We start from the raw sequence: 14144 nt of genomic DNA, 5'->3' as shown, positions 1-14144 counted from the left end.
GTGCATACTGAGGCAACATTTATTAGATTATTTTTCATTTCATTTTCCACAGTAGAAACAAATTAAATCCTATTTTTGAGAGATCCACATCTTGACACTGACCAGCATAAACCTGCCACCAGGCAAAATAAAATCAAGTAACTCAATTTTCTTTGCAAATACATGATTCACTATAGCCCATCAGTGTAAAACAGGGGGTAGGATTGACGTAACATGTGCAAATTCATAGATATTGGCAATTAAATGAAAATGACAAAGCTATAGATAATAATAATATAATACAATAATAATAATACAATCTTATACTGCTTTTGCTTCTGTCCTTAAAATCAGAATGACAGTTAGAGGGTCTTTCAATGTTACTATTCACCTACCATAATATGTATGTAATATTATAATGACTAGTAAGTGCCATACATTGTGCGCTGAAGCCTACATTAGAATAAGTTGGGACATTACAGTCCCAACACAGATCAAGGCAAAGACTAGGCTCTCTAACCCATTGTCAGATATACCAACATATTTCTCAACTCATTACACTGCTGAACTTCTGATTTAAATACTACTTCAAATACTGGTTCAAATAATATATTTCTTATGTCCTCTCATAAACAGTTTATTTTAGTAAGAACACTTATTGTGTACAGTTTCCTGTTACTCTCTTTAATAAAATATATGAATCTACAAATGAAAGTATTGACAAAATAAGGTGAATTTGAAAACTACTTAATATTATTCATATTTTACTGTACTCATCATTTCCACAATCACATTATCTTCATTAAAATGTATTTTCAGATCATCTTGTTGTAAACTATGCAATTAAATGAATGCCTATAATTTGCAACACTACCAACAATATACTTGGTCAGCATTTTAAATAAAGCTTTATCCGCATGCATAACAATGTATTTTTAATTGTTTTTGTCTAGCCACCAAAATGAATGGCTGCATTATACAAAGATGTTTTGCTGACATGAGACAAACACATATTATAAACATAACACTTAGTTGAATTCTGCATGCTGTTTGAACCTGTTACTTTTGCAAATATACAAATCAAATGACACTTGCAATAAGTCTCTTTCAGTTTCCAGGCTCCGGCTAATCTCTTATTGTTTGTACTTAACAGTAAATAACATGCATGTTGTATCAAGAAAAAGGCACAGTACTTGCACTTATAATAGTGAAATATATTTTCCCAACTATAATTCCCAGCAGCCAGGATAGTTCTACAAAAAAATCATTCAATAAAACACTCATGCTCAGACATGTGGATTCAATTAAAAATAATCTTAGGAGACGAAGATTCCGCATTAGAGACATTCACAACTTTTTGTAAAGCAGACAGAAAGGTTAAATATGAAAACTGTGAGTATTAAAGGGGATTTGGACATTTTATAAACATTTGTAAACTCCCTACAATGGAAACGGAAACTGCACTGTAGGCTACTTCCTAAAAGCCCAGTAAAGTGTCTCAGCTGGAAAGCGACCACAGAATTAAACCCACAGAACTACCTGAATTGTGTATGCCTTAGCACAGTAAGTACTTAAAATAATGGGTGTGACAAACAAGCCAAGGTCAAAGCCAAAAAATGTATAAATAAATGCACAGACAACAAACAAATCAATGCATTCATCGTGCATTGAAGTTTGCATCTTACTAAAATGTCAACATCAGACATTAAACTCCTCTTCCTTTGACTTCTAAACAAATAAAGGTCAGTCTGACCACAAAATACTGAATAATAAACATCAGTTTATATATGTTTAACTGCATTCTTGTAATTATGGTATTTCTTGATTTCAGAATACTGTATCATGCATTGTATCTTTAGCAGTATTGATACAAAATTTAACTTATTTATTTAACGACAACAAAACTATTGATTAATGTGAAATCTGTGAAACATACCTTCATTAAACTGTCTAAGGCTTAAAAAAAGATCATATAGCAGGACTCGTCAATCCTGGTCATAGACAGCCAAACTGTTTTCTGTTTATATATTTAATTACTACTAAGTTTACTGAAATCATATGTTTAATTTGTCACAATTACCATGTGGTCAAGGTATTCAGTAATTCAGTGATTATATTAAACCTGTAGTATTTTGGCTCTCCAGCTACAGGCTTGTTTACTACTGCCATATTTTGTACAAAATACAGTGTAATAGTTACATCAATATTCTATAAAATGTGGGTGTTGCAGTTATAATTATCAATATATAGGGATATCTTGCACACATTATGAAAATCATACATATAAAAAATAGCTTTCCTGCATTTAAAAAAAAGTCTTGTAAATTAGAATGCATCCAGATGAGCTTGCAATAGTGTATATATATATATATATAATAAAACTTAATGAAGGCTGTATTTAAGTGGTTGCAAACCTGACAAACAAACCTTCCCAACAAGATAAATTTAATTTATTATGGGAATCGCATGGGGCTTAATGAAAAATAATATAATGATGCTCAGAAAATATGATAGAATGTCATTTGCACAGAAAATAAACTTGACAATATGTAGCCTAAGCCCTTTAATCTGTAAACAGAACAGGAATGTACTGCTTCATGATGCCATTTCTGACAAATTTAGTATTTAGATGAAGAGAAACATTTCTATTTTAATCATGTGCACGCTGTGCTGTTTTTTGGAGAGATTCCAATGTACAGAGATTACAGTATATCGTACATGCAAATATTAAATTCAATACGGTTTAAATTTCAAAGATAAAGCTGAAGTACTACAGAAATATAGTATGCCACGAATACAATTTATTTCAGATGAAAGGACATAATTAAATAGGAACTGTTGCTAATGGCCTTTAGACCCATCCTGTTTCTTTAACTGTAAGCGGATAATCAATCCCAGACTATCATCGAGCTGCGTGTTGTTCTCTTAATTATTTCTAAAATGATTTCCTGAACAAACCAAACAAAACAAAACTAACAAGCAAATCAAACAAAACGCACGACTCCAGGAGAAAGATTTCCAGTGACTCAGTTGAAAGTTGAAATCAGTTAAAAGTCTGCTGAGAATGAATAAATAAAACCTAATCAAATAAATGACAAAAAAGAGGTCTAGATCCTAGTTATATAATAACTACATAACAAGGTGCATTTTACTTGTTTCTTGTCCCCATAGCCTCTTTTCATTTGGATTCACAGTCTGTATGTAAAGTGACGTCCTTTCAATTTAGCATTCTGAGCGAATAAGCACCTAATCAGATGTATATGCACCAGTAGTCCTGTTTACATTTCTGTTTTGCCTGGGAAATCAAACTTCTTTAATAAGGGGCAAGATTGTACAACAACAGATATCTGCTGTGCATGATGACTAAAAGCAAAATCATCATTCATCAGGCTAAGCAGGCCAGGGTCTCGAAAAACACTAATCTGAGAGAAGTGTATGCATTTCAAAGTTTACAGTAGGTCTGAAACATTTTCAGTTTAAATGTAGAACTGCACTGCCTATCACACTTTTCCATATGAACTTGACTGACTGGTGTAAGCTGGGCTGACGGGCTCCCACTCCACCCGCAGCGAGAGGATGCATCTTTTGGGAAGCTTTACATTAAGCAGTCGACTGGCACAAATTTAAAAAAAAATAATAATCAAATGATGGCATGGTTTGGTTTCCAAAGCATTAGCATGTTATTAAAACAGGTTTTATATTATAGATGATAAACAAGGGATCCAATAAAATATTTTTAAACCACTATATTCTCAAATATTTTAATTTCACATATTTTTAAATTGCACAAAATTTAGAGCAAAGTAAAGGTATTCAATACATAGATGGTTTTTGACCCTCATAAATCAGCCTACAGATAAACACAAATCTGAACTGGTCACCTTGGAGAGCACAGCTAAGAATAGCTTCAACTGCAAACTCGTCATTTTTAATTCAAAGCAAGTCCTTCAAATCTCTCTCTTCTTAACAGTGCCCTTTGGTCAGGATTAAAAGGTTGTTCCACATTTCCTTCTATAGAGAAGCTGCCCTTTCAGCCACTGCTGCCTGTGACATTTTTACAGAATTAAAAATTAAAATCCTTTCAGTGGCCGAAGAACTGCAAACAGAAAGCAATTCCATATCCATTCGCATGTACTATCCACATCTGTTCAGACACTCTTCACAGCACTTCAGAGCTCTTCTTCAATATGTAGAGGCAATTTACTTTACAGTTTTCAGCCAAGATATGTTATGTAGTCCCGCCTGGACTACTGCAACTACTACCCGCCCACTCCAGCTCATCCAAAACTCTGCGGCTCGTCTGATATTCTCTCTGCCACGATTCGCACACGCTACTCCACTGCTCCGCTCCCTCCACTGGCTCCCGATACCGGCACGCATTCAGTTCAAGATATTGACCCTCACCTACCGCTGTCTCGACCACACTGCACCAAGCTACCTTCAGTCACTCGTCTCTCCATACATCCCCTCCAGACAACTCTGCCTCCTCTTCACTCCCCTACCTCCAGAGCCGCTCCTTCTCATCCCTGACCCCTAAGTGGTGAAACGACCTTCCCACCGAAGTCAAAACAGCAGAGTCCTTGACCTCATTGCGGCGCTTACTCAAGACGCATCTTTTCCAACAGCACTTGTAATATTAGTCCTCTATCCCTGCTAGATAGCACTTCAGCTTATTATGCTCCTCGCTTCTTGATTGTTTTCCTCCTTGCTCCCTTTCCCGTAGCCCTTGACTGTGACCCTACATTTTGACAGCACTTAGCTTTCACCATCCAGGATGTAGGAAGTCACTTACTGTACTTGTGTAAATTGGAATTTGTAAAATGTATTATTTTGAATTGCTGTTTTAGCTAAATTGAATTTGTAATGATTGATGCCTTGTACTTCACTGTATTTTTGTACTTTGTTTGCACTTATGTTGTAAGTCGCCCTGGATAAGGGTGTCTGCCAAGAAAAATAAATAAATAAATAAATAAAAAATAAATAAATAAATAATAATAATAATAATAATAATAATAATAATAATAATAATAATAATAATGTATGTTCATGCAATAGGCCACTACTGCTGTGAATGAAAATATTTAAAGGGGGTACTTCAACACAAAAGAGATCATCTCTTTTTTTGCATTTCAGCATCATAGTCCTTTAACAAGCAAATTGTCAAGCAATCAGTTTAGACCTGAATTGTTTCTCTTAAGAACCACCTTAGAGGTTTTCAAGAAATAAATCATGTACAAATGGCACAACATGAATACCAGGATGATGTTCAGCTCAGGAATAAAAGACCATTAAGCATCTCACCTGATAAATTGTTTGTTAGTACCTTTCTTATAAAAAAAATGCAGTTTAAAATTACTATTGGTTAAAATGAAATAAACAAACCACCCAACCAATCCTTCTGTGGGAATGTTATCTTTAAAAATGCGTCAACAAATGTGAATCTGTTAGAAACACCTATCCTCTCTACCTATCCTATCTTATTATCAAACAGAGAGATAATACTACAGATACCACTACCTGCATGCTTATATCACTTCAAATAGAATATTATTCTATCTTTATCATTATCAGTGTTGTAATGCTGCGTATGCTCTCAGCCCACACAATCACAGGCACTCAGTAAACTGTACAAGGTGTAAAACTAACTGTTTTACCAAAATAACATGTTTCTTGACTATTATGTTGAGTATGGCATTATATAGGCCAGAAGAAAAAGTATAAACCTGTGTTAGAAATGCAAATCCACTTCACACTGATGACACCTTTCACTCCATCTGGAGGCAGTGATATTTGGTATGTCCAAATAATTATTTTTCCAAATAAACACATATACAATCATGGTTATGGTTTCCACTAAGGGTAGGGTAAACATACTGAGCATCGTTACTAATACAAACAAAAAGCACTATTCCCAATGCAGTCAGCTATGCAAATACGTAAAAAAAAAAAACAATCTATGACCTTTCTCAGATCTTTAATCAACTCTACATGTTTAGAAACCCTCCTTGCTTTAATCCAAGGAAAGCCCATTGAACCTAATGCAACTATAAACAGAATGATTGCTGGATTTGTGGAGCAGATATTCACTGGATATAGGACATTTCATTGGAGAGTCATTTGTCACATTTTGAGAAGTGTATTAACGCTGAATCTTTAAAAAAATACCTTATTCTGTTTCAACAAAACAATGTTCATCAATGGAAATGCAGCCCCCAAATGAATGCACCACTCACATATAATACATTTATAAATTCACAGTATTGACAGATTTCCAATTCTTTTTAAAATATTCAGTTTGCTTAACAGTTACATTTTCTCCTGTAGATATAATTGAGGTATAATATTGTGTATTGAATGTCTTGTAAATACTGTGTTATTTTCAAACCTGTATCAAGTTCATGGAGTACAGAGTTCACCAAGAATCAAAATGTTTCCCTTAACAACGTGGGATTGAAAGCTCAGTGTGAGCACAATTAGAATTGCCCTCATATTATCCCAATAACTGACACATTCAGGTGCCAGTATTGCTCAATACAAATCAAAGGTATCACCACCAGCAGGAAGGTGCAAAACACGTTCTCTCTCCTAAATAATAATTTTGTCAGCAAATGAGACTATCCACATGAAAATCCAATGTGCTGCTGGTTATTGTTAGTTCATTCAGCTTAACATTCAAATGTAATTGTACTTTCTGCCTGCTTGCACTAACAATATCATTACAGAATGACCTACATTTAGGAAATTAATTACATAAAACTGAGCATCAAACCATGTTTGTTAACTGCTCATAAGACTGCTCAGTAGCTGATCCACCCAGGTGCCATTTTGGAAGATAGCAAGCTATGAGTGTACACTGAGTGCATCAATCAATGACCACAGGAAAGCAAGCATCATTGTGGTGGTGAATTGTCCCGCAAAACACTTTTATTTCCCATATTCTAAAAATTAAAGGCCACTCAGGAAATACAATTTGAATATATAGGCCTATTTAGTAAGTACATTGAAAAGGGAAACTAGATAATCAAACATCACAAATCTCCATAAACTACAATTTTATAGTTATTTTGCAGACTTTTACAGAAAAATCATCTCTCCTCTTCTTAGCACTTTAAATAAAGCAATAAGGCCTGAAATGGGTAAATTAGACTTTCAAATATAAATACCATTTCATCACCATGGTAGGTTACATTTCTTAGAGGTTTTTTTTAGAATACTTTCTTTATGATAAGCACCACTAAATGCCTAGAGCTTTTTAAAATCAAGATTCACCTGACATTTTAGAGATGATAAAAGCTAACTATACAGAAGATAGGATTTAGGTCTTAAAAATGAGATTTGCAATCATTTAATTGTTTTTCCAACTGTGTAACATTAAAAGGAATCAATTCACAATATGCTCCCATCACCATTTTCAGTAACACCCCCAATTTTAGTCAGGTAACTTCAATACTAGCTAAATTACTTAAGATTACATGAACAATATTTTTTTTGTCCCAGCAGACAAATTCAACTCTAATTATAAACATCTTTACAAAATATACTGTCTGTATAGATAATTGGTAGTGTGTAAAACAAAAATATCATCTTAATTTCTTCTTCAGATTCTTTTTTTTATATATATATATGGACATTTATATAAATGTTCTGCCATGTTACTTTTCAGCCTTCACAATACAATCTATTACAAATGTTGAGAATGAGTAATGACGCAAAAAGCAATTATTTTGTTAGGAGGGAGAAAAATATAGTACATTAACTTGAAAACTGACATTTACATGTCAGATAATCACACTAAGATTAACTTTATTGATGTTTTACCAGCACAATCAAATATATTTTTGAAGTAAAGCACTGCAGTATGTTCTTTCTTATACATCACTTAAAATTCACTTAAATAATTGCTTTCTGCTCCTGGGCAACATTTCAATGGTCCGATTTCCTCCCAGCACATTTCCTGCAAGAGTACTTCCAAAATGAAGCTAGTACAAATTGCCTCAACCCAAGGCTACTTACTATTTATATCACAAGGTGTTTGAGATGTGAAATCAGTATCACTGACATACGCAATTTAGCAGTGACATATACCCAGAATATTTATTCATCAGTTAATACTATTTCATACTGAAGAAATTATGATTAAGAAAAATGTTTCCACTGTAAGCAAGAACTGTTATTTCTACAGTGTGAAACCTCTGTAAGCAATTCATTCATTCAATTATTTTTAACATCTGAAAAGATAAACATTTTGCTTTGAGCAATTCCACTTCTGCATGTGTGAACCTTTCATAGTTCATTAATCATGCTCACCTTCTTCCTCTTTTTTCTAGGTTCAGGGCTGTAAATCTCTAACTAAATAAAAGACCAGAATATGGTCTTCTTGCTTTTGAGATTAAAAAAAAAACAAACTGAGGGGGGAAAAAGCCCATAAAGGTCCGAATTTGATTAATGCATCTCTTCATTAAAAAAATACTTGTCATGTTTTCATATTTAATTTATGTGACAAAACGTGTGAACTAAGAAAGTTGTATAGTGTAACAATATTAACTGGGGAGCTTACCCTTATATACAGGTAAGCTAGCTCCTCTGACACACCAACAAGTACTGGAGTTGGGTTCAGCCACAGCTCCAACTCGTAACATAATTAAAATACAGTTCAAGCATGAGAAACATTTTTTTTAATTTATTTTTTAGGAGTTCTGTGTCAAAGGACAAACATTTGTATACAACTGTTCAATCCATGACTGTATATGAGCAGAAAAGGGTGTGCAAACTACATGGGGTATACAGCTGATTTAATAAAGGCATTATATGGAAATGTAAAAATACAACAAAAAAACATAATATGAAAAGGCAGTGCTGTCCAATGACCAACTTCTGCTTGGTGCAAAAGTGTGTCATGACTGAACAACTGAAAACTGCAGTCACACGCTATATCACTATCACACACAACACTGCCACCTGCAGACAGGAATAAAAGAATGACTGCTTTCACAGAGATGGACCAAATAGCTATATCTTCAATTATAAACAACATACAGTGAGGGAAAAAAGTATTTGACCCCCTGCTGATTTTGTACGTTTGCCCACTGACAATGAAATGATCAGTCTATAATTTTAATGGTAGGTGTACACTCACCTAAAGGATTATTAGGAACACCATACTAATACTGTGTTTGACCCCCTTTCGCCTTCAGAACTGCCTTAATTCTACGTGGCATTGATTCAACAAGGTGCTGAAAGCATTCTTTAGAAATGTTGGCCCATATTGATAGGACAGCATCTTGCAGTTGATGGAGATTTGTGGGATGCACATCCAGGGCACGAAGCTCCCGTTCCACCACATCCCAAAGATGCTCTATTGGGTTGAGATCTGGTGACTGTGGGGGCCAGTTTAGTACAGTGAACTCATTGTCATGTTCAAGAAACCAATTTGAAATGATTCGACCTTTGTGACATGGTGCATTATCCTGCTGGAAGTAGCCATCAGAGGATGGGTACATGGTGGTCATAAAGGGATGGACATGGTCAGAAACAATGCTCAGGTAGGCCGTGGCATTTAAACGATGCCCAATTGGCACTAAGGGGCCTAAAGTGTGCCAAGAAAACATCCCCCACACCATTACACCACCACCACCAGCCTGCACAGTGGTAACAAGGCATGATGGATCCATGTTCTCATTCTGTTTACGCCAAATTCTGACTCTACCATCTGAATGTCTCAACAGAAATCGAGACTCATCAGACCAGGCAACATTTTTCCAGTCTTCAACGGTCCAATTTTGGTGAGCTTGTGCAAATTGTAGCCTCTTTTTCCTATTTGTAGTGGAGATGAGTGGTACCCGGTGGGGTCTTCTGCTGTTGTAGCCCATCCGCCTCAAGGTTGTACGTGTTGTGGCTTCACAAATACTTTGCTGCATACCTCGGTTGTAACGAGTGCTTGTTTCAGTCAAAGTTGCTCTTCTATCAGCTTGAATCAGTCGGCCCATTCTCCTCTGACCTCTAGCATCAACAAGGCATTTTCGCCCACAGGACTGCCGCATACTGGATGTTTTTCCCTTTTCACACCATTCTTTGTAAACCCTAGAAATGGTTGTGCGTGAAAATCCCAGTAACTGAGCAGATTGTGAAATACTCAGACCGGCCCGTCTGGCACCAACAACCATGCCACGCTCAAAATTGCTTAAATCACCTTTCTTTCCCATTCAGACATTCAGTTTGGAGTTCAGGAGATTGTCTTGACCAGGACCACACCCCTAAATGCATTGAAGCAACTGCCATGTGATTGGTTGGTTAGATAATTGCATTAATGAGAAATTGAACAGGTGTTCCTAATAATCCTTTAGGTGAGTGTATTTTAACAGTGAGAGACAGAATAACAACAAAAAAATCCAGAAAGACACATTTCAAAAAAGTTATAAATTGATTTGCATGTTAATGAGGGAAATAAGTATTTGATCCCCTATCAATCAGCAAGATTTCTGGCTCCCAGGTGTCTTTTATACAGGTAACGAGCTGAGATTAGGAGCACTCTCTTAAAGGGAGTGGTCCTAATATCAGCTTGTTACCTGTATAAAAGACACCTGTCCACAGAAGCAATCAATCAATCAGATTCCAAACTCTCCACCATGTCCAAGACCAAAGAGCTGTCCAAGGATGTCAGGGACAAGATTGTAGACCTACACAAGGCTGGAATGTGCTACAAGACCATCGCCAAGCAGCTTGGTGAGAAAGTGACAACAGTTGGTGCGATTATTGGCAAATGGAAGAATCAAAAAATAACTGTCAGTCTCCCTCGGTCTGGGGCTCCATGCAAGATCTCACCTCGTGGAGTTTCAATGATCATGAGAACGGTGAGGAATCAGCCCAGAACTACACGGGAGGATCTTGTTAATGATCTCAAGGCAGCTGGGACCATAGTCACCAAGAAAACAATTGGTAACACACTACGCCGTGAAGAACTGAAATCCTGCAGCGCCCGCAAGGTCCCCCTGCTCAAGAAAGCACATGTACAGGCCCATCTGAAGTTTGCCAATGAACATCTGAATGATTCAGAGGAGAACTGGGTGAAAGTGTTGTGGTCAGATGAGACCAAAATCGAGCTCTTTGGCATCAACTCAACTCGCCATGTTTGGAGGAGGAGGAATGACCCCAAGAACACCATCCCCACCGTCAAACATGGAGGTGGAAACATTATGCTTTGGGGGTGTTTTTCTGCTAAGGGGACAGGACAACTGCACCGCATCAAAGGGACGATGGACGGGGCCATGTACCGTCAAATCTTGGGTGAGAACCTCCTTCCCTCAGCCAGGGCATTGAAAATGGGTCGTGGATGGGTATTCCAGCATGACAATGACCCAAAACACACAGCCAAGGCAACAAAGGAGTGGCTCAACAAGAAGCACATTAAGGTCCTGGAGTGGCCTAGCCAGTCTCCAGACCTTAATCCCATAGAAAATCTGTGGAGGGAGCTGAAGGTTCGAGCTGCCAAACGTCAGCCTCGAAACCTTAATGACTTGGAGAGGATCTGCAAAGAGGAGTGGGACAAAATCCCTCCTGAGATGTGTGCAAACCTGGTGGCCACCTACAAGAAACGTCTGACCTCTGTGATTGCCAACAAGGGTTTTGCCACCAAGTACTAAGTCGAAGGGGTCAAATACTTATTTCCCTCATTAACATGCAAATCAATTTATAACTTTTTTGAAATGCGTTTTTCTGGATTTTTTTGTTGTTATTCTGTCTCTCACTGTTAAAATACACCTACCATTAAAATTATAGACTGATCATTTCTTTGTCAGTGGGCAAACGTACAAAATCAGCAGGGGATCAAATACTTTTTTCCTCTCACTGTATTCTGCTGTACCTGTTTATGCAAATGCTGATCTTAGAAACATGCTAATATGATGCATCTTTTTCACACCAGCCTAGAAGTAGCCCTAGCCCTTATTTACTATCGAGAATCTGAAAATATTTTAGAAATGTAAGGTTTAGGAACACTGATACACAGCTGTGTTATTTATAATAGCTTAAATAAATAAACAATTTAACAAGTTAACATTAATTAAAAATAGCACCTCTCTCTTCACTGAATCAAAGCACTTCACACTATTCCCCCAAGTAATCTAACAATTTTATGCTGCAGTGCAGCCAATTGTTGCTTGGAACGCAGCAGCAGTCAACACTTCAACATTGTTTTGCAGTTTTAATTATTTATTTGAATATTTTTAACATAATTATTATGGAAAACATGAGATGTAGCTCACCATGGCTTCCAAAATATATTTAAACATATCGAATCTAAACAGAAAAGGTAAAACTTGGTATCATGAAACATATGCATTTGAAATTATGGATCTTAATAGATTATATTTATCAATTAACTGAAAGCAAAGTGAGTGAACAGAAGAAACATCTAAATCAAATAAATATCTGGTGTGACCACCTTTACCTTCAAAACAGCATCAATTCTGTGAAGGAACTCGGCAGGTAGGTTGGCCCAAACATCTTGGAGAACTAACCACAGTTCTTCTGATTTAGGCAGCCTCAGTTGCTTCTCTCTCCATGTAATCCCAGACAGACTCGATGATGTTGAGATCAGGGCTCTGTGGGGGCCATACCATCACTTCCAGGAGTCTTTGTTCTTCTTTACGCTGAAGACAGTTCTAAATGACGTTCACTGTATGTTTGGGGTCATTGTCATGCTGCAGAATACATTTGAGGACAATCAGATGCCTCCCTGATGGTATTGCATGATGGATAAATATCTGCCTGTACTTCTCACCATTGAGAAGACCATTCATTCTGACCAAATCCCCAACTCCATTTGCAGAAATGCAGCCCCAAACTTGCAAGGAACCTCCACCATGCTCCACTGTTGCCTGCAGACACTTATTTGTGTACCGCTCTCCAGCCCTTCAGTGAATAAATTGCCTTCTGCTGCAGCCAAATATTTCAAATTTTGACTCATCAGTCCAGAGCACCTGCTGCCATTTTTCTGCACCCCAGTTCCTGTGTTTTCGTGCATAGTTGTGTCACTTGGCCTTGTTGCCACGTCGGAGGTATGTTTTTTTTGCCACAAGTCTTCCATGAAGGCCACTTCTGACCAGACATCTCCAGACAGTAGATGGGTGTACCAGGGTCCCACTGTTTTCTGCCAATTCTGAGCTGATGGCACTGCTGGACATCTTCCAATTGTGAAGGAAAGTAAGCATTATGTGTCTTTCACCTGCTGCAGTAAGTTTCCTCGGCCGACCACTGCGTCTACGGTCCTCAACGTTGCCCATTTCATTATGCTTCTTCAAAAGAGCTTGGACAGCACATCTGGAAACCCCTGTCTACCTTGAAATGTCTGCCTGGGAGAGACCTTGCTGATGCAGTAGAACTACCTTGTGTCTTGTTGCTGTGCTCAGTCTTGCCATGGTGTATGACTTTGGACAGTAAACTGTCTTCAGCAGCCTCACCTTGTTAGCTGAGTTTGGCTTTTCCTCACCCAGTTTTATTCCTCCTACACAGCTGTTTCTGTTTCAGTTAACGATTGTGTTTCAACCTACATATTGAATTGATGATCATTGGCACCTGTTTGGTATAATTGTTTAATCATACACCTGACTATATGCCTACAAAATCCCTGACTGTGTGCAAGTGTACCTAGAAGAATTGATGCTGTTTTGAAGGCAAAGGGTGGTCACACCAAACATGGATTTGATCTATATTTTTCTTCTGTTCACTCACTTTGCATTTAGTTAATTGATAAATATAATCTATTAACATGTCTAATTTTAAAAGCATGCTTACTTTACAGCATTTTTTCACACCTGCCTAAAACTTTTGCACAGTACTGTGTGTGTGTGTGTGTATGTATATATTACACACATACATATAATTATATTTGTTTTTATCAAAATAACTTACCCAGTGTTATGGAGGCCTCACAATGAAAATATCCATCGGGTGTCTTTTTCTTCAGCATCGAGCAAAGGTCTAATCGAGATAATGTCTCTTCTCCAAACATGTGGTGTTCAAAATTCTCATATAGGGTTGGATCTAGCTTCTTTATTCCCTTTAATACAAATAAATACATAAATAATCAATACAATTCTTCTCTAGATACATTTTTTGTGAATAAAAAGCAACTTCCTCATTCAACAGAATATCAATCAATACCAAGC

The 14144-nt window shown here is 36.9% G+C and overlaps 1 protein-coding gene across 2 annotated transcripts in view; it reads right to left on the bottom strand.

The window, feature by feature from the left end:
• akap7 (A kinase (PRKA) anchor protein 7) overlaps positions 1-14144 on the bottom strand; it is a 49058-nt gene that overhangs the window by 20902 nt on the left and 14012 nt on the right. For both annotated transcript variants that reach the window (XM_066699605.1, XM_066699617.1), the window contains exon 7: positions 13888-14035. In XM_066699605.1, the coding sequence (XP_066555702.1) occupies positions 13888-14035 (148 nt within the window). The remainder of the gene's footprint in view (positions 1-13887; positions 14036-14144) is intronic.

This window comes from Amia ocellicauda, chromosome 1 (assembly GCF_036373705.1).
Source record: "Amia ocellicauda isolate fAmiCal2 chromosome 1, fAmiCal2.hap1, whole genome shotgun sequence".
Taxonomy (NCBI): domain Eukaryota; kingdom Metazoa; phylum Chordata; class Actinopteri; order Amiiformes; family Amiidae; genus Amia; species Amia ocellicauda.
Note: the sequence above shows the minus strand (reverse complement) of the source record. Positions and strands in the feature narration are given on the sequence as shown.